A 19,249-nucleotide genomic window follows, 5' to 3' on the forward strand; every position below is an offset into this window, starting at 1 on the left:
AAAGAAAGCATAACTAGTATATATAAAACAAAATCATGGGACTTTCTGGCGCGTCTTTTTCGGTTTCGATGTAACAGTTATTCTAACTCACCCGACTTTCTTCTCTCGCTGGCACAAATATAACCGCAGCAATGCATACCAGCTGAAATATTGCACTGAAAAACAGGCCATAACGTAACAATTCATCCACAATATCACCCATATTTTAAATTCACTAATAAATAACACAAGCCAAATTTGACAATTGACAGCAGACAAACCGGATAATCAACAATGCGACGTTATCCGGTTACAGTGAAAAAGGTAGCAATGATCTGTCCCTTCATAGTCTATTCAATCTATCATTTGTTTTGAGAAAAAAAGAAATAGTAAAATTTATTCTTTCTTTAACAGATTTCATACCTACACAATCAGAAATGATAAGGAAATTTCACCTTCATAAATCTGAACGCAATCAAAAGCTCTGATATTTTCCACGAAAAAAATTTTTTCTCATTTCAACAGAATCAAATGTCACTGGCAACATTTGTTTCTGTTGGTTTGGTATTTTGAATAAAACAAACGGTACATTTTACTGGTGTTATTTGTTGTCATATGTTCTAGAGAGCACTGGAAATGTATATATTCCTTTAAATATATTAGTATTTTCATACTATTTCATTTAAGTTTTGCTTCTTTTTCTTAGAGAAAAACGACTCTTTATTGCCATTTATTAGGTGAACTGAAAGTTAAATCATTTATAGCATTTGAAGTTGTTAAATCTTATATTTAATACGGGATGTTTTTTCTTTGATTTCTTACAAATGAATTTCTTCCTTAAAAACTGAAATTATGCACAAGCGTCGCTCTTCACTAGAAAATGTTTATGACGATGAAGGGAAGGTCACCGAATCGAAGAAGCGAAATTTAATTTTAACTGGATTGCATTAATTTTATGCTGAATTTTAACATATAATGAAATGCATTTCTAGGATTGAAGCATAGAACTCTAACTTATAATTTACTTACTATCGAAATTTCTTTCTTCCATTAAAATTTTTAACTCGCTTCAGTTTATGTTCTCAAAAGTCAATTAATTTTATCTTCAAGATTAAACTTACTTTTGTTGTTTACATGAATGCTTTGTTAACTTATTTTAGAAAGTCTATAGATGCATTGCTATTATTATTACCAGTAATATAAATGTCTGATTTTAGCCAATTTAAATATACTTCAGTTGTAAATTATATTCATTAAACATTTCACTTAACTTTCACATCTTTATACTTTGAGAATTGCTCATTAAATATTTCTTTATACCATGTGATTGAATTGTACAAAACTACTGCAAATGAAGTATCAGTTACAAATTTACATTAGCACTCGATTATTAACTTATATAACTTCAATATTAAAGTGTTTTTCATGTAAATTTTTTTTATATTTGTGCGTCTTGTATAAGCTGTTAATACATTTCTCAAATGCATGTGATAAAAACATTATAAAGCAAAACTCTCTCAACTAAATTTTCTTCTATTTATGAAATATTGCAGGGAAAGCTTTGAGACAAATAAAGTAAGACACTAGAATCTGAAAAATTAAATTAGTATTATGTACCAAGAATCTTACAAAGAAATTGTTTTGAAAAAATAGTTAGGCTTCTTAACTGAAAATTATCAAAATAAGATTAATATATTTAATTAAGTAGTTTCATGTGTTTATTTTTATGAAAGCTATTTAAAAATATTCAGTTAGTAAATATATTTCAATAAATGCAAGTAAATATATATATTCATAATGTGTTCTATTTTTGATCTATTTATATTGATGAAACTTTCTGGGAAAAAAGCTATTGAAGATTATTATAATTAAGATTTATAATATTGCTTTAACCACAAGATTGAAAAAAAAAATCGCAATTAATCCTTAAAGAATTTTAAGTATTATGGCATGTTATATAAGTCTGCAGCATTGCTTCAAGAAAATGAGTTTTATAGAATTTTTTCCCTAAAAAAATATTTAAAATTATATGAAGTTAATAATAAAACAGGCTTTTTGTAGGCTCCTGAAAACATAAAAATTTTCTTAAAATAGATAATGAAAATATTCTTTAAATAAAATTCTAGAGAAATTTTTCTGCATTATAGGTCATATTTTTTAATTAATGATAATTATAAAGATTTAACTGACAAACAAATTAATGTTCTCCATTTGAATATTTTCCATTGATAGTTTTAATACAGGAGAGAATTGTCAAAATGTTTAGTGTTAATAGTTGGTGTTTGTGCTATCATTCTCTTTTAAAAAAAGATTGAGTCCATTTTGAATAAAGGGAATAATTTAAAATTGTTATACTGATACCAATGAATTCTATCTTCATTTGAAATCAGTATTTTAACAATAACTATTGAACCATTAGAGTTTTCTTTATGCATAGTTATAAATTGAAAGGATTTTATATATATATATATATGATTCTCTGCATTTTTCCCCCAAAAAAAATTTGTTATGTAGGAGAATATCTTGTCATTGGTATAATAAATTTTACATTTATTGTGAAAATAAGTGTGAATTGGGAGAAATATGCCCAAAATAGAAATGCAGTCTGTAGAGTTTGTGCTTACCTAGCGTAGTAGGATTAAATTCAGTTTTAAAAAATAATGACTTTTATAGCCTCTGATATTGATTATACGAATTCATCGTAAAGTTCTCTAATTCAAATTTCTTAAAATCAGTAATCTTATGGAGTATTTTTCTTTTGTCTGAAATGAATTATGCCCTTGAACAAAAGTATCTGCAGAATGGTGATAGAAATTTAAACATTTCTGTGTGATATTATAATGAAATTTTCTTTTATAGGTATTTGAGCAATATTAAAAGTTTTAATATTATATATATTTAATTTCCCTATTGAAACAAAATATAAAACTTACAATGATCTTCCTTTTGATTCCTGAGCAAAATTATTTATTCACTGATTGATTATTTATAGTAAAAAAGGATAAATTTTCTTTTTTGTGCTAAAGAATTAATTGTTGTTCCTCCAGGTAAATTTTTTTTTCTTTTTTGGCATTAAGTGCCAGATTATAAAATTAATTTTACTTTATCATGGTAGTAAATTTCTGTGCATGTGGGTTTTCTTTCTTTTTTTATATTCTTCTTTTCTTATATATAAATTGTCTCTGAATTTCGTAATCATATATGTCATTCTGTTTAGTACAATCAGAATGTTATCTAGAATATATAGTTCCAGAAGTGTGTTTTAATATTTGTTTAGCTGAGCCATTAAAAAAGTGACTTTCTAGGCTTCTCTTGATTATTTATCTTTTAGTGTGTTCAACAGCAAATATTTTTTCATGTTTCCTTCAATAAGATAACTGTAGAAAAGAAAATTCTTTGCTACTAAAAACACTCTTGCATTTCATATTATATCTGTGATACTGCCATATTTCATACTGATTAGGTATTGCCTTTTTTGTGTTAAAATTCAGTGAAAAATCTTTGTTATATATGTATCGAAGACGTTAAGTGTTTGAAATATGAATCTGACGTTAAGTGTTTGAAGTACTTATCTTGATTCTCACAGTAATTTATTTTCTGATTTATTATATGTAAATATGATTTAAATTGCTGGATGACATAACTCTTTGATTTATCATGATATATTTTGTATTGGAAAATTATTATGTTTATAACATATTTATAAACAGAAATATGTTTTATAATATTAAAGATAAGGTGTTTTAATAATTAACTTCTTTTCTAATAGTTCTTTCATCATGTCGAATCCAATACTTTCAATTCCTGTGATTTCTGTCACTGGATCTTTTAACTTACCTAAACTAAAAAAAGAGAAGGAAGAGACATGGTTGGATAAACAGCTAAAAGAAGTAACTAATGGCTCTGTTGCGAAAGAAATGGCTATTGGAGGAATTTCAGGATGGTAAATTGTCATCCATTATATCCAAAATATATCATTATATATATTTTTTTTTAACTTTAAATGAGGCTAAGTATTGTATTAACTGAATAATGCTATCTTAGTTAAACATGTGTCTATAATTACATTTTCTCGGTGTACTATTATAATGTTGAAAAATCATTAAAATGAAAGTAGGCAGAAAGATTTGTCACTAAGCAAAAGGTATGGTATTTAAAAAATACTTAGTATGAAAAGAGCTATCATTTTTTAATTATTGAAATAATTAGATTTTGTTTAGTTTTAATAAACTCTTTACTATCTTGAATCATTCTAGATAAAATTGCTTAATGAATCAAAATAACAGTAATATTCATAGAATATCTGAAATTATATAGATTATGATTTTAATTATGTAGATTATATTATTAATTTTTTTTAACCTTAGATTTTATAAAGTAAACAACTTTATAACTCTTGACCAAATATTTTCTATTTGAAAGTGGAAATTCATTAAATTTTTGAATCAGTATATCATATATGTATTTAACCTTTACAGGTTTTCCTGTTTTACAGTATTTTTGTTGTTCATTGCAGGTGTGCTGGCATTGTTTTTTCCAAAGTTGGGAAAACAGCTGCATCAGCACTGGCTGGAGGCTTGTTAATGTTTCAGGTAGATCTCTCACTCTGTTCAAGGGGGAAAAAATGTCTAAAATATGAATTTTGTCATAATTTAAAAATGCATATTCAACAGCATTTATATAGGAAGAAACATATATGTATCATGAAGAAACTACATTATTCTTTTTTATTTTAAATGCTACAGAGAATTAATTGCATTTTTTCAGTAAATTTCCTTTTTAACTTTTTTTTCTCTGTCCAGTATAAATTTAAATTTGTTATCATTTAATATCTTAAATAATGCTGCTGAGTAGAACTGTATGGTTATTGAGAAAAAGAATTTTTTATTTTATATAAATGATAGTTAAATCTTTTAAAATATTTTATATGAACAAAACCAGACAGATGTAAAAATGTGGATCTAAATTATGAAGTTTTGAAATAGATTTATTAATTCTAAACTATGTTAGGTTCCTGAAGAAAAAAAAAAAATGCAACTTACAAGAATTTATGATATATGTCTATGTATGTATTTTTAGTATCCTTAGAAATGAATTTGACTAGGATTTTGACAAAAGATTTGACTAGGATCATAATGATTTAGATAACTTAGTGTTATAGGCACAGGATGGCGTTATATTATGTATTATATACATAGTAAATTGTGCAACAAAGTCATTTTATTAGGATACAAGTTATCTGTAAGCAGAATCTTCATAACTAGAGACCATGTAGAGTGTTGAAATAAAAGTGGAATGTTATAAATTTTACACTAAAGGCAGTTTTTTAATTTTATGTATTATTATTTATTTGTATTAGGAGTTATATCATTTTCAATAGTTTTGTTGTATTATTACTTGTTTAATGTTATTCTGCTTAAAAATATTCCTCAGTGTTTCAAAAAATATAAAATATGTTATAATTTCTATGAACATTATATTTTTATATGCCCTAGTTGATTTATAGAATTAGTTTAGTTATAGTTGACAATTACTACTATATTTTCTGTAGGTGGAATAGTAATTATTTCAATTGGAAAAATCTATACTCATGTTACTGAACTTAAAATTGTTTATTTCTTTACAGATTGCACAGCATCAAGGGTACATAAAAGTCAATTGGAATAAAGTAAATCGTGACATTGAAAAGGCCAAAGGGAAGCTAGATAAACATTCAAAAAATGAATTGCATTGGTTTTTTGAAGAAGTAAGTTTCTTCCTTTGTTTGTCTAAAAGTTAATTTATACATTTTATGAAAATTTGATTTTTTTTTTTTTTTTTACTTATATTATTAATATAACTGTTATTACATTAGAGTAAAAACACATTATTTATTATACTGCATATTTTCTTATCAGACTTATAAAGATATGAATGTTTAGCAAAATTGAGCTTTAGGGCAGTTTGTACAATTTCCAAAATTACAAAGTTGGCATTCTTATCTTTCAGTATAATGAGCTAGGAGGTTTTCAGCATGTTCTAAAGTAAAATTTGTGTATGTGGTGCCTACAGCATCGTGAATAAGTATTGGGTACATTTTTTTTTAACCTTTAAAAAGTGTCCTAGAGCTTTGCTACTACAAAGGTCATCAAAGGAATTGAAAGCATATCAGAAATGGGCATTGCAAATTCAAGGTGCCTTAGTGGTCTGGCTTTCTTTACTCTCTCCATCTCCTACATTTTCCTTTCTTTCTTCCCCCCCCCCACCCTCCCACCCATCACTTAAATTGGTTGTGTTGTGCTTATTTTACTTCTTTGATTTTGGTGTTTATTTTACTTCTAGTCTCTTTTTAATGTACCCTCATATGTTGTTGTATGTTATAATCCCTTGATAAGTGGTGCACTATTGTTCTCTAATATATTGATCAGCTGTTTGCAACTCAAGTAAATGGCTAATCTGATTGGTTGATTCAGCTGTCATATTGGCAGAACACTATAACTCAAAAAAAGTACTCAATGCCAAACAATGACTTAAACTGCATTCCAAACACACGGTTCTATTCAGAATTTGTGTTTTACCATAGCGTCAGTGTACTGCTAAAAGTGACTAAATCAAAAGAAAAATGAGAATGTGTTCATGTTAACATGTTAAAGACTATCTATTAAAGAAAGAAAGAAAGAAGCAAGCTATTTTTCTATTACGAAGTCTGAAAATTGATAATAACACTAATATAGACAACCTGCAGATGAAATCTGTCCTTTTGATGCATTATATGCTGATTAGTTTTCAAATGTAATAGGAAAAGGAAAATAATAATTAGTGCTTTGATATGTATTACAAATTTAGGATTAATTGCAGTAATTAGAAACCAGTTTTGCAGATTTCATCAATTTGTTTTCCAATTAAAAGTGATCGTATGAAGTGGAAAAGAGGCATATGATTTGTGTGGCTGCATAATATTTTGGGGCTCATTAAACAATATCTTTTTTTTTTTCCAGATTTTATAATCAGCCTGTCTCATGTACTCAAACATTCATAATCATCGCCAGAGCATTAGGGCACCTTGTTTGTTTTGGGGGAACCTGGCCACTGTAACGACTGATTTGAAAAAATCATATTTAAAGAGCAAATTACTGATTGACTTAAAATTTTATTCTATTGTCTACTCTCAACTATCCCAATGTTATGCTTTTATAGGCTTTCGAATAAAAATACGTTCTTTTCTTATTGACTTAAAATTTATGAAATATAGCTTAAACTATCATAACTATTTAATGCCTTTAATTAGTAATATTATATCCCTATTTTTATCAGGAAATAAACCTTTATATGAACAGAAAGGACTCAATTTTATGAGACATGAAAAGGAAATATCTAAGACTCAGAAACGCATTTTAAAATGAATTAGGTCTAGTAGTTCAATTTAGTAGCTGAAAGCACAGCTCTCATTTCAAGTATTTTCAGTCTCCTATTCATTTAATTTTTCTCTGACATATACGCTATTAGGAAAAATATGCTTAAATGATAAGATTTGGTAAAATAACTTCAATCTGACCCTCAAAAATCGCAAACTATCATTAACCACAACAACAATTTTTGATTTCATTAAACTTATCACATTCAGTTAACCACTGTCAACTCAAATACTCTCTCTGACTGACAAATAACAGGTCTTCCTTCTAGTACCTCCAATATAATCAATAAAAATATGCAAATTTGTTGAAAAACCTGCTATGGACAATTTAAGATAAATTACGTCCTCCATCTCCACAACTTTATTTCTTATTGTAGAGAATCAAAATCATCATCTTCATATTTCTTCCCATCCATCACATTTTTTTTTCGTTTTTGAAATCAGCTTTCTTTCATACTTGATATCAAACCAACATCAAATAGATTAACTATCATTCATGAACGATAATATGTGCGTAGATTATGTGGTAGATTTTTTTTCTTTTTTAATATTACTTGTTGATTTGACATAAAATAATAAACATTATTTGCTGAACTGAACACTAATGTGATCTGAAATTGAATATCACTGCCATTGTATGATAAATTATTTCAAATGCATAAAAATTACAAGTTTTATTGCTATAATCCTGTTCAAAAACTACACCACAATAAAAATTGTCATGGGTAAATTAGAACACTATCTTGTTTCTTAGATGAAAATTGAATCTTACTTGTAACTATAATATCTTGCAGATTCAATATATATATATATATATATGTAAGCATTATTTTAATTGAAGAAGAATGCAGTTTGAAGATTGTGAAGAGACTTTGGATTTCGTGACGTCGTTTTATTTCATTTTGAAGAAGCAGGCATTATTAATTACAAGAAGGCGCGGACATGGCATGTCCGCCACATTGCTGCACAAAAGCAGAAGCGAGGAAGAAGAACGGAATAAATTATCCCTCGTCTTATATAACATGAGATATGTATAGGGAAAATAAATTTTTACGGTGATAGTATATTATTAAGATTCTGATAAGGATTTCTGACGCATGTCAATCACAAGTAAAGGAAACACAGGGATCTTTTAAAAAGAATGTGCTTACTGGAGTGTTTTCTACCACTTCACGCAGAGTGTGGGAAAGTTAGGCTTTTAGCCAATTCAGCAATTTTATAAAGCTTCTCTTGAATTAAGTAGAGAAAGTGGAATTGGATCACTAAATAAAAGAATATTTTAGAATGAAGTTACTATGGGCTAAATTAAGATAAAACCTTGGAAATTAATTAAAATTGAAATTTGAGTTTAAAATATCATTACAATTTTCCCCCCACTGCAGGACGTGGAAGTATGTAGGGGCCTTCGACACACAGCCATACCTTACAGAGGTGTTCAAGTAAGAAAAATTAAAATTTAAAATCATATCAAAAGTGATACCCAAGTTTCCCTCACCTTCACATTATATAAACATTAATACTGAAATCCCATTCATCATATTATATTATAAATATGAAAAGAATTATTTTTGTGAAAATAGTATATAAAAACTTTAATAATCATCAGTAATAACAAAATATTAAAATTTTAAATGATTTAGTGCACATATATATTCTTGTTATTATTCTGTAGTTCGCTTAATTTGGTGAAAATAATCTGACAGGCTTGCTTATATTATTCTTAAATTCTAGAACGTCTGACTCAACAAAATTATTAATTTAGAAATAAAGTATTAAATTATTAAATATAATATCAATCTTGTTATGATTTCATCCAACTGAAATATCAGTATAGTAATGATTTTAACTAAAGTATTTTAGCTGTAAATAAAAAAACAAGATTCAAAACTTCAGGTAAAAAACTTGGATATGAAAATAATAGTTGCAAAATTGAAATATTTCATATTAAACACTTAGAACTGAAACCATAAATATAAAATTAAAACATGTACAATGAAATTCTTGGAAATGAAAATAATATTGTAAAATTGAACGGTTTCATATAAAACTTTTGGAAATGATAATAATTGCAAAATTCAAAAATATCACATGAAAAACTTGGAACTAAAAATAATAAATGCAAAATTCAAAGAGTTCAAACAAAACACTTGTGAATGAATGTAATAAACACGAGACTCAAAATACTCTTATAATATTTTGGGAACAAAAATAAATAATATAAAAAATATTTGTATTTTGTAAAAAACAAGTATTTGGACACAGTGATAATAGAGGGTAACTTAATAACTGTCAGGGGTGTAACAATTTCCTCTGAGGTATTTACTACCTTAGTCTAATTATCATGTGCCATTAATTATTAAGTATATAAGAATCTTGGTATGTTACTTCTTCGTTCACAAGGTCTGTATGCATATTTTTTTAAAAACCTTGATTTAGATAAATTTAATTGGAGAAATCATATTTTCTTAGTTATTAATAGCATGCACGTAAATTTCAAACTCAACAAATTATTATGAATAAATTTTAAATAATAGATTTGAAAAAAAATTAAAACAATCATAATATTTTAAATAATAATATGAATATCATTTGCAATTGTATTGTAATTGGAAAATTCAATTCAAATTAAAATCAAAAGTTCAAAATATAAATCTTGAATTCCATCCATTGAGTCAGTTGATGGAGGCTTTTTTTTTTTTTTTAACACTAATCACTTTTTTTAATTAATCACAAAAAATGCAATTTTGAGCACTGGAACTGGTACAAGAGACTACGGCAGGTGACGGAAAACTATTTTTATATTGAGATGATAATATAACAAGGAAATAACATCGAGATTATGCAGCACAGGTAAGGAGCCAGAAATTTTTTTTGATGACAAGGAGCCCCAATTCCTTGAAGATATAAGGAGCACGCACATGACGATATGGAGCACAAACACAAGGATATCTATTAAACAACAAAGCCGGAATGTCGGATGAGGTCACAGATTATGGAAGGCACGGTACATCAGGGGATATTGGATCGGTTGACATGGAAAGGCACAACGAATCTATACCACGGGAGATTGAAGACGGCTGGTCGTGACGAACCACAGCCAAAGAGACACAGGAGACGGCTGGCCGCAACGAAGAGCGTCGGCGAAGAACTATTGCATGATTCATTTTCCTTTCCCGCGGATTGCATTTTTAATTCTTTTAGTTCATTTGATAATCTTTCACAGGAAACTATCCATGTCGACTCTTTAATATGTAAGCATTATTTTAGTTGAAGCAGAATGCAGTTTGAAGATAGTGAAGAGACTTTTGATTTCGTGACATCTTTTTATTTCATTTTGAAGAAGCAGACATTATTACTTACAAGAAGGCGCGGACATGGCACGAAGTGGGGAAGAAGAACGAAATAAATTATCCCTCGTCTTATATAACATGAGATATAGATGGGAAAATATTTTTTTACAGTGCTAATATATTAGTAAGATTCTGATAGGGATTTCTGACGCATGTCAATCAGAAGTAAAGGAAACACAGGGATCTTTTAAAAAGAATGTTCTTACTGGACAGTTTTCTACCACTTCACGCGGAGTGTGGGGAAGTTAGGCTTTTAGCCGATTCAGCAATTTTATAAAGCTTCTGTTGAATTAAGTGGAGAAACTGGAACTGGATCACGAAATAAGAGAATATTTTAGAATAAAGTTAACCTTGGAAATTAATTAAATTGAAATTAGAGTTTAAAATATCATTACACACACACACACACACACACATATATATATATATATATATATATATATATATATATATATATATATATATATATATATATATATATATATATATACTTTGTATTTTTAATTTCGTTTTATTCTCTCTTGGGAGACAAGCACAAGAAGGCGCGGCGCTGCACAAAAGCAGAAGTAAGGAAGAGCGAAACAAATGATCACTAGTCATATAACATGGGATTTCCGGTCACGTGGCGACTGAATACATGTGTTGACCTTTGTCAAGGGCAACAAAAGGATCACTTTCATTTGATACGTAGTACTGATGGCACATTATTTTTACAAAGGAATTAATTAAACTGAAAGTGGAATTAGACCAGGAAATAAGATAATATTTTACTATGGGCTAAATTAAGATATTTTAGAAATTAATTTGGTTTAAATTAAGAGATTAAAATATCATTACTATTTTCCCCCTACCGCAAAACGTGGAAGTGCGTCGGGGCCCTCGACACACAGCCATACCTTACAGTGGTGTTCAAGTAAGAAAAATTAAAATTCAAAGTCATATTAAAAGTGATACCCAAGTTTCTCTTACCTTTACATTAATATGAAAATCATTTTGAACAAGAGTAGGTAAAGCATAAAAAGAATAAAGTGATATTTGTGAAAATATTAGATTAACCTAAATATTCAACAACATCAAAATAATAATATTAAATGTATAATATAAAAAATAATTTTATGCAGAAAATCAGCCTCTCACTCTAAGATTGTCCCTTTTTGGTGAGGAATGTGTAAAGAATGCTTGCATACAGTGTCCTTTAATAGTAGAAGGCTCACCAAAATTATCAAACAGGATATAAAATAATGGAATAATAAATTGAAATTATATAATAATAAAACATCAACATAGTTCTGATTTTTGTATGTAACACTTGAATCTAAAAATAATAAATATGAGATTCAAATACTCATTATAACATTAATACAAAACAAATGACAAAAATGTGTAATTTTAAAAGAAAAAAAACTTTTAATCTACTAGTTAGCCAATTAGTGATGACTAGTAAAACCTTGTCCATCAATTTCTCATAGTGGGATAAATTTAATGACCCAAAATTAGGACATCAAGAAGGGGAGATGTAATTCTTACTCTCTTTCTACTCTCACTCAGGAGTATTTATTTACAAAGTGGAGAACAACATATCCAGGATAAAAATAGAAATTAATTGTGAAGTTTACCCTTTACTCGTATCTCAATAAGACTGCTGTATTTGAATTTATGTTGTGATGGCGCCTATCACATCATCATCATGAAGAAAATAAATACTAACTCTTACAAGTGGAGACAACGGGCCAACCTAATTTGGGGATTATGTGGAAGAAACTTGGGAAATAAAAGGATTTTTTTTATTTAAATTATTATTCATGACTTAATTTTAATTTTTCTGGTGGGTATTATGTTCTTAATTTTGATACATAGGCAATGTCAGTAGCTTTGTTTGTTAATGCATTTGGTTTAATTATTTCATAATTTACATCTGAAATTTTAGTTACTATTTCATATGGACCTGAAAATAGTGGAGATAATTTTCTACGATTTGGGTAATTAAATTCCTGATATTTACAATGTCATCAGGTTTGAATGGAGAATCTGCAAATCTAGCATCATATCTTATTTTATTTTTATCATGATATTTTATTGTATTATCTTTAGCTAATTTTCTGGCTACTTCTACTGGAAGATAGAATTGATTTTGAGCTAAGGGAGGATTATAAGGTAAAGTGCCAAATAACAAATATGCACCAGGAAATTTTATGACTGAATGGGGTGTTAAATTATATTCATTGATTATTTGTTCTAAAAGTCTAGTCCAAGGAATTTTAGTAGGAGAAGAATTGACTTTGTACTTTAATTTAGTTACTATTGAGTGGTTAACTCTTTCACATTTCCCATTAGTTTGTGGATGATATGAAGATGTTAACAGATGCTTGACACTAGAATTTCTGAGGAAATGTTTGAATTTAGATGAAGTAAACACACCATTTCTATCAGTTAATAATTTGGAAAGAACCTGAATTTGGAAAACTTGCTTTAATATATTAATACTGTCAGAATTTTCATTTTTGGAAGGAAAAGCCCAAACATATCTAGTCACATGATCAATTACTGTATGCAGAAATTTTTTAGTTGAATTGTAATTATTAAATCCACCAACAGTATCGACAGAAAGACATTCAAAAGGACAATCTGTGGGGGGCACAGCATGTAAAAGGCCAAAACTTTTTTCCTTTTTCTTTTTATTCAATTGACAAATATCACAATGTTTAACAAAAAGTGCAATATCTTGAGTAATATGGTGCCAATAATACTGAGGAGTAATTAAATTTATCATTTTTTGAGTGCCTGGATGCCCGAATTGCTCATGAGCCTTTTGCAAAACTTTTCTCCTAAGAGAAAAAGGTACAACTATTTTAAACAAATTTTTCTTTTTAACTACAAGTACATCATTAATATTTTTATATTTAGTATTATTTAAATTGTCTAAATTTTGATCTTATCTAATTCTAATAAATGCACAGAATGGACATACTGAGCAGTAGGATGCCTTGATAACATATCAGCTTGAACATTAGCTACTCCCTTTAAATATTTAAATTCAGAATCAAACATGCTTAGTTTTAAAGACCAACAAAATAATCTTCCCTTTAAATTTTTAACATTTTTAAGCTAAACAAGAGCAGATTGATCAGTGTGAATTATGAATTTTTTCCCATGTAAATAGTAATAAAATTTATCAAGAGCATCTACTATTGCTAAACATTCCAACTTGGTTATACAATAACTTTTTTCATAAGGACGTAAAGTTCTTGAATGATAAGATACAGGATGTAATTTACCAGAACAGTTGGGCTGTTTTAGAACAGCTCCAACGGCTACCGGAGATGCATCACAAAAAACATGAAGATGTAAATTAGGGTTATATAACTGTAACACTGATTTAGTTATCAATTTATTTTTTAATATTTCAAAAGTTTTTTTAGTCTTCTGTCCATTGCCATGGAGTATCTTTTTTAAGAAGATTATTTAAGTGTTCTCTAATCTTAGCATAAGAATCAATAAACTTGTTTTAAACTTTTACCAAGCCAAGAAAACTTTGAAGTTGTTTAACATTCTTTGGGGGTTGTAATTTTTTAATACTTTCAATATTATTATTATCAGGAGAAATTCACCCTTCTTTGACTTTATACCCCAAGAAATTAATTTTGTCTTGAGCAAACACACATTTAGAAAATTTTAATTTAATGTTTTCTTTTTCGCACATTTGAAAAATCTGTTTTAAATTATCATAGTGTTCCTCTAATGAGTTAGAGAAAACTACTATGTCATCAAAGTAGTGGCATGCAAAATTTGAAAATTTATGTTTATTTAAAATTCCACGAATAGTTCTATTGAATATTGCAGGTGCATTTTTAAAGCCAAAAGGTAAGACTTGAAATTCATATAAACCTTCAATAGTTACAAATGCTAATTTATGTTTATCTTTTTCATGCAAGGGCATGTGCCAATATCCAGATGTAAGATCTAATGTTGAAAAAATTTTAGCAGTACTTAATTTATCCAGTAAAGTATCTATTTTAGGTAGAGGCTCTGCCTCAGATTTGCAAAGGGAATTAATTTTACGATAATCAATACAAAGACGACTTTTTCTATTTTCATCTCTTTTATATGGTAATGTTACAGGGGAGGAATAATTACTAGTAGATTCTTTTATTAAACCTGCATCTAACAAATTTTTAATTTGCTTATTTTTTTCAATTGCATCAGTAGCAGAGGTTCTATAAGCCCTTTGTGACACTGCTAAATCCGCGGTTAAATTTATTCTAGGGGGTTCCACTCTTATTTTACCAACATCATATTTATTTTTTGCAAACACATGAGAATATTCTGACACCAGAGATAACACAGGTTCAGATAGTTTGTTTACAGTCAGAGGTGGAAACATTTCCTCTGAGGTGTCACTACCTTGACGTTATCATCACCAGTGTTATTATTTTCAACAGCATGTAAAGACATATAATTATTATTGTTATGCAAGTTGGTGATAATTTTTCCATTTTGAAATATTTTGTTTTTATCACAATCTATAATTAATTTATATGAACTACAATCTAAAAGTCCCAAGATGATATATGGTAAAGGATTGTCCATAATATATAATTTGATTTTCTTATTTATTTGGCCAATTTTTAAATATATATCACAAATTTGGGTTAATTGGAACGTTCCATGTGCTTGTTTGACTCTAATAGGGTTTACATTCTTGTGTAGTTAAGTTTTTGCACAATATCTGCAGATATAATTGAAAGTTTGGATCCTGTGTCAATAACTATATTTACATTGCTATGAGGGTTATAAACATTGTCCAAGTTAGCTAGACTTGGTAAAATTGAGATGTGTCCGGACACTAATAATTGTCACTGTACTGGGCCAGGGGCCTCATTAGGAGGATTTTGTCTCAATCCTGGATTTTGAGAACAGCCAAGAGGGACCTCTGTACACAAGGAAGTCAAATTGGTTGTTTTTGGAACATTTGTCACAAATTGGGGTTGATGAAAAGGACATACTTGGGTCCAATGATAAGCATTTGGAATACCTTTTTGAGTACAAATTCTACATGGGGAAGATGGTAATCTTTGTTGGTAATGCAAATTATGACCATAGTTATTGAAATTATTGGGATGTGGTCTTATTGAATTATGATAATTGTGTCTAAAATTATTGTGAGCTCAAGGAATAAAAGAATTTTGAAATCTATAATTAAAATTATGCCTAGGTTTAAAAGGTGCTGGTTGCCTTACTCTGGTTCTGGTTTCATTATACCTGTCTAGGTTTGATTCTGAAGCTTCTTCCATTATTAATAATTTAGTTGTTATTGTAAGCCATTCTGTAGGGGGTACAAGGAACTTTTATGCTTACCAATTGTTTTAGTTGAGTTGGCAGTCCATCAGTAAGACCTTCTAAAATCAGTTGTGGAGTAAACCCGACTGTCTGCCACAATTTAATTTTTGATGAAAATAATCAACTAATTTAACATTTTTTGAATCAAATTTCAGTTGTGAAAAGTCAGAAAAATTAACAATATTGGGTTGAATAAACTGTTCGGTTAATACACAACATAACTCATCAAAATTATCAATATTTAAACAACTATTTATATAATGGGTTAAAGCTGACCCTTTTAGAAATTTAGCAATATTTTTAATTTTCCACAAATCAGTTTTTTCATTTTCTTGACAAATTTTATTGAAATATCCCAACCATAAATCCATTTTCATCCCATTTTCAGGATCAAAAGGGATTATGGAGGGTTCTATTTGATCATTTTCTTCTTTATCAATTTTATTTTCTGAATTTTGAGGGTCATTCACATTTGTTTTATCTTGGTCAGTCATTTTTCCAGATCTTAACAAAATTAAAGTACTTTTCACATAAAAAACATTATTAATTTATGCATACAATTTTAAAAATAAACTTGATAAAAGACTAAAAATTCAATATTTTAAATAATACTATAAAATAATCTTGATCTTCACCCGTTGACCCAGGAAACACGAATCACCTTTTTAAGACATCCCAAAAGGTAATTTTGAGCACTCATTAACTAGAACTTCTCTGTGTTGACAAGGAACACAAAAACACAAGAGTAATGAACCGCAGCTTCGGATGAGATCACAGGTTACGGCAGGAGCCATCATTCGTAGAATTTCTGTGACGTGGTCCGATCTGAAGACACTATGCCACGGGAGGTAACCCGACACGGACGGCAAGGAAGCCGACGAGCAGCACGGAACCATCTTCAGATTAACGGAGAATCAAGGAGCCGTACCATAACATCAAATTGCCTCTCATTCCAGGGATTTAATTCTTTTCATTCATTTGAACATTTTTTTCACAGGAAAATATTCTTGTCGACTAAATAATATGTAACATTATTTTGGTTGAAGCAGAATGCAGGTTTGACAAGCAGTGAAGAGACTTGGTATTTTTAATTTCGTTTTATTCTCTCCTGGGAGACAAGCATGATTATTTACAAGAAGGCGCGATGTTACACAAAAGCAGAAGTAAGGAAGAGCGAAACAAATGATCACTAGTCATATAACATGGGATTTCCGGCCACTCGGCGACTGAATACATGTGTTGACCTTTGTCAAGGGCAAAGTAAGGATCACTTTCATTTGATACGTAGTACCGATGGCGCATTATTTTTACAAAGGAATTAATTAAACCGAAAGTGGAATTAGACCAGAAAATAAAAGAATATTTTACTATGGGCTAAATTAAGATAAAGTTTTGGAAATTAATTTGGTTTAAATTAAGAGATTAAAATATCATTATATATATATATATATAATATTAATTCTAATTTCAATTTAATTAATTTCCAAGATTTTATCTTAATTTAGCCCATAGTAACTTCATTCTAAAAATATTCTCTTATTTCGTGATCCAATTCCACTTTCGGTTTAATTAATTCCTTTGTAAAAATAATGCGCCATCAGTACTACGTATCAAATGAAAGTGATGCTTTTGTCCTTATCAGAGGTCAAAATATGTATTTCATCTGCACGTGGCCGGAAATCCCATCTTATATAAGACTAATGATCATTTGTTTGGCCTTTTTTGCCTTCTGCTTTGTGCCGCACTGCGCCGCCTTGTAAATAATCATGTTTGCCTCCCGAGAGAGAATAAAACGAAATTAAAAATACCAAGTCTCTTCACTGCTTCGAACCTGCATTCTACTTAAACCAAAATATGTTACATATTATTTAACCGACAGGATTCGAAAACCTTATATAACTTTTCAACTTATCTTGCAAATAACCGATGTAAGGAATGAATAATGACATTTAGGAAAGTTTTGGTTGCATTTTCTTTTTAACAAAACAGCAACCAAGGTGAAAAAATGTTAGAAAATAACGCTGAAACAAAATGGGAAGGTGTTGTCTGTCATCCTCTTGAGTGTATTAAAAAAAAGTACTTGCTTCTTAATTCACACTACAGGTACCATTCCCATTTATTCCTGATTCCCAATTACCCTTCTTCACCCTACCTCCTTTTAAACTCAAGATATTAGGTCATCATATTTATCATAATTGAGTTTTGAAAAATTAAATAAAAAAATTATCTGATATTACTAATATCAGATCTTTACATTTTATTCTGGATGATTCCAAGTTCAAATCACTTTTTCTTATCTGAAAACTACATATTATATTTCTTATATGGTAATACATGCTATTGTTTAAATATATACTTATTGAAGTCTGTTTTTAAATGTTATTAATTTATTATGGTATTCTCGTTTTATTTCTTTCAGTCTAAGAGCTTCATTCAAGATTATAAGTTCCTTGTTACAGGATTTGCTGGTGGTTTTCTCATTGGAATTGCCATGTGTTGATACACTAGATAACTTATAACATTTATTAATGTTTGCTTTACATTTGTTATGGTGTTTAATTTAGTTTGAACAGTATTATATAAAGTTGACACTTCCTCAATCAAACCCCATGGTACGGTGTTCTAAGAGTTAGAATTATATATGTGTGTATTATTGGTTTGATTGGAAAAAAAATGTGAGTCTGTCTGCATCTACTCATATGATCTGAGGTCTAATAAGTTGATTGCATTGAAAAGAAATGTAAAATAAAATGTCAATTTGTATAACTGAGGTCACCTTTTAACTCACCTTATTGGGCATTAAAAACTGCATAAGTATGTTGTTCATTTTATTATAAAAGAATAACATTTAGTTTGACTTGAAACTAGTATTGTTTATAATGTTTTTTTGCTCTGTCCATGTAAATGCATATATTGTTCTTAATGAAATAAATTAATTTTTAGAAGGCTTATTATTTTGATTATCTGTATTATCTAATATAATCAAAGCATAAAAAATATCGCAAGATACATTAATTTGTCTCCAAATTTTAAAAATAAAGACGTTTTTAAAGTAAAAACAGTCACTACAAGCCAAACGCGGGCACCAAAGAAAAGATACTAATATAATCAAAAATAAGAATTATAAGAAATATAGTTAAATGAATTTTCAATAGTATATTTATTGCAATTATAAAAACAAATAACAAAA

At 28.6% G+C, this 19,249-nt stretch overlaps 1 protein-coding gene across 4 annotated transcripts; it reads left to right on the plus strand.

Moving 5' to 3' along the window:
* The first annotated feature begins 463 nt into the window (after nt 1-463).
* Nucleotides 464-19,010, plus strand: LOC129960279 (FUN14 domain-containing protein 1-like). 4 transcript variants are annotated; one of them, XM_056073581.1, is made up of 5 exons: nt 464-564; nt 3,749-3,922; nt 4,496-4,571; nt 5,606-5,725; nt 18,479-19,010. In XM_056073581.1, the coding sequence occupies exons 2-5, from the start codon at nt 3,759-3,761 to the stop codon at nt 18,557-18,559; spliced, it is 441 nt and encodes a 146-aa protein (XP_055929556.1). In that variant the 5' UTR covers nt 464-564; nt 3,749-3,758; the 3' UTR covers nt 18,560-19,010. The 4 variants fall into 4 exon arrangements, with proteins under 4 accessions (XP_055929556.1, XP_055929554.1, XP_055929557.1 ...); XM_056073579.1 differs by having other exon boundaries at nt 509-617; XM_056073582.1 differs by lacking the exon at nt 18,479-19,010 and adding an exon at nt 6,957-7,185 and having other exon boundaries at nt 509-617.
* Nucleotides 19,011-19,249: the final 239 nt, after the last annotated feature.

Source organism: Argiope bruennichi, chromosome X2 (assembly GCF_947563725.1).
Source record: "Argiope bruennichi chromosome X2, qqArgBrue1.1, whole genome shotgun sequence".
NCBI classification, from domain to species: domain Eukaryota; kingdom Metazoa; phylum Arthropoda; class Arachnida; order Araneae; family Araneidae; genus Argiope; species Argiope bruennichi.

Bases quoted from the DNA above. Each gene is read 5' to 3' on its own strand.
- LOC129960279 (XM_056073581.1), top strand. From the start codon at position 3,759: ATGTCGAATCCAATACTTTCAATTCCTGTGATTTCTGTCACTGGATCT. The intron at 4,572-5,605 runs GTAGATCTCTCA...ATTTCTTTACAG, and splicing joins GAGGCTTGTTAATGTTTCAG to ATTGCACAGCATCAAGGGTA. The intron at 5,726-18,478 runs GTAAGTTTCTTC...TATTTCTTTCAG, and splicing joins TGCATTGGTTTTTTGAAGAA to TCTAAGAGCTTCATTCAAGA.